At 39.6% G+C, this 2,001-nt stretch overlaps 1 protein-coding gene across 1 annotated transcript; it reads left to right on the top strand.

The window, feature by feature from the left end:
- The first annotated feature begins 223 nt into the window (after positions 1-223).
- On the top strand, positions 224-1,239 carry LOC149230333 (uncharacterized). The gene is made up of 2 exons (XM_089376043.1): positions 224-601; positions 739-1,239. The coding sequence occupies exons 1-2, from the start codon at positions 368-370 to the stop codon at positions 829-831; spliced, it is 327 nt and encodes a 108-aa protein (XP_089232169.1). The 5' UTR covers positions 224-367; the 3' UTR covers positions 832-1,239.
- The last annotated feature ends 762 nt before the right edge of the window (positions 1,240-2,001 follow it).

Raw genomic sequence — 2,001 nt, 5'->3', positions numbered from 1 at the left:
GGATAGCCCGCTAACACGCAAATTCCAATGTGCCCAGTTTTGGAATTTACGTGTTAGCAGGCTATCCAGCCTGCATCTCCCCGGACATTTAATGCCCTATAGCAGACTGGTTAGACGCTGCCCAAATCTTATTGTGCAATCTTTACCCTGATATTTTAATACGACTATTGTACACATAATCCGTGCTATAAGGAACACTTATCCATGTGTACTGAACCTGTATTAAATACCCAGAACTGAACGATGTGATGAATTTAATTTTAACCAAGGCTTAATATCTCTGGATTGTTCATTTTCATTTTTTTTAACATTCACTCCGGCTCTGCCATGGCTTCGTGGCACGAGCAGGCCGCCCTTTCGTAGTTGGATGCCTCAGGATTTTCTCTTCCATCAACAGTGGTGCACTCAGCGCTTTGATCCAAGGGCTATGATCCGTTTAGTGGATTTACTCATTCAGGGTTGCTGGAATTTAGCTCATTCGTTTCCCCAACACTTGGAGTGTGTTCAAGCTTTACTCCTCCCACCTCTGTCTAATTCTTCGGAAGCAGCAGGAAATCTTTCTCATGGGCCAGCCATGAAAGCTGGAGCTACTCTTTTAATGGTAAGCTGTTGACTTCTCCCAATTCAGTCTCGGTGGTATAGTTCTCTTAAATCTGATGGTTTCTTTTTTTCTTATCCTTATTTCTCTTCGACAAAACGTTCCATGATACTAATCACTTTCTTTTCCCCTGTTCTCAGGGTTTGACGGGTTTGAATGCGAGAGACTCTCTGCTTCCATCCCTTGAGGTTTGCGGAATTTCGCAGTCACTGGTACACAAGTTTTCTGGGTAAGCAATGGTCCGAGGTGTTTCCCATTTGGCATATGAGGGTTTCTCTTTGCTTTCACAGAGTTCTGAGTGCTCCACTTCATGCTATTGTTTGTTTTATATTCAGCTGCTCGAAGGGGAAGGCTCTTCTAAGGCCTCACTAAACCCTTACGAAGCTTCTTCGCAGACCCGCTACTCAAGTTTCTCTCCGGGCTACAATGTTGTAGTTATGTATTTCTAGCCGAGAGCCTGGTAATTTCCTTGTCGGTAAATTATTGGTATTTTTAATCTCCTTTTTGGAAGTGAGACTTGTCAAGCGGCCTCGGCCCTTGTAGACATTCTGTATAAGTTATCTGTTTTTTTTCTAATGGACTTTGTATGGAAGCCGTGGACATTTTATAGCCTTAATCATCGTTATACTGTTAATTTATTTATGGTTTCTTGAAGTCATAATTGTTATCTTGTTTCCTTCTAGGAAAGTCTTATTCTGAATTTTACACACAGGTTGAATTCTCTATTATTTAAATTGACTTGTAAGCATTTCTCTGAATACTGTTTGAACGTTGCTATTCTTGATCTACTCAGTGTAGAATATTATGATTTCCTTCTGCTGTAAACCTTGCGTATTGCTAAGTTTTTGAGATCGTTTTCACTTGTGATGATGCGTCTCTGTTTGAAGGTTATTTTTTTTTTACAGCTGATGATTTATAAGTTAAGAAATGAGTAGGGTTTACTGTTTTATGAACAGAGCTTCTGCTCTTTTATTTCCTCTTAATATTGCTCAGCTTTTACTAGCAAACTTTATAGGATTAAATCCTTGTCAGGATTTTGTTAGAGTTTCCTTCCCCAAACGCCACTCCTGATTAAGCGCAGAGGTTTCTTCAGGGTTTCTCATTCGCAATCCAGGCTGTAACTTAATTTTCATTAGAAGAATAATATAACTTAGCTGAATTTGCTACATTTTCTGGGTTCACCAACCTATGGCTTAGTTCGTTTCTCACACATTAAATCATTTCTTTTTCACTCTGACTCACACAAGTGTCCTATCTTGGAAAACCGAGGTTTACATGTTCGGGTTTCTCTCGACTTATAGGTTAAGCCATTCAGCTTACCCCACCAGTCCGTAGCTACAGGGGGTATTCAGATTAATATTATTTTTACTGTTTCTTCACTGTTACACAATAATTAATACAAA

The sequence above is a fragment of the Pinus tabuliformis genome, chromosome J (genome assembly GCF_031772625.1).
Source record: "Pinus tabuliformis cultivar Carrire ecotype Pingquan chromosome J, CPIR1, whole genome shotgun sequence".
In the NCBI taxonomy this organism is placed as follows: domain Eukaryota; kingdom Viridiplantae; phylum Streptophyta; class Pinopsida; order Pinales; family Pinaceae; genus Pinus; species Pinus tabuliformis.
Note: the sequence above shows the minus strand (reverse complement) of the source record. Positions and strands in the feature narration are given on the sequence as shown.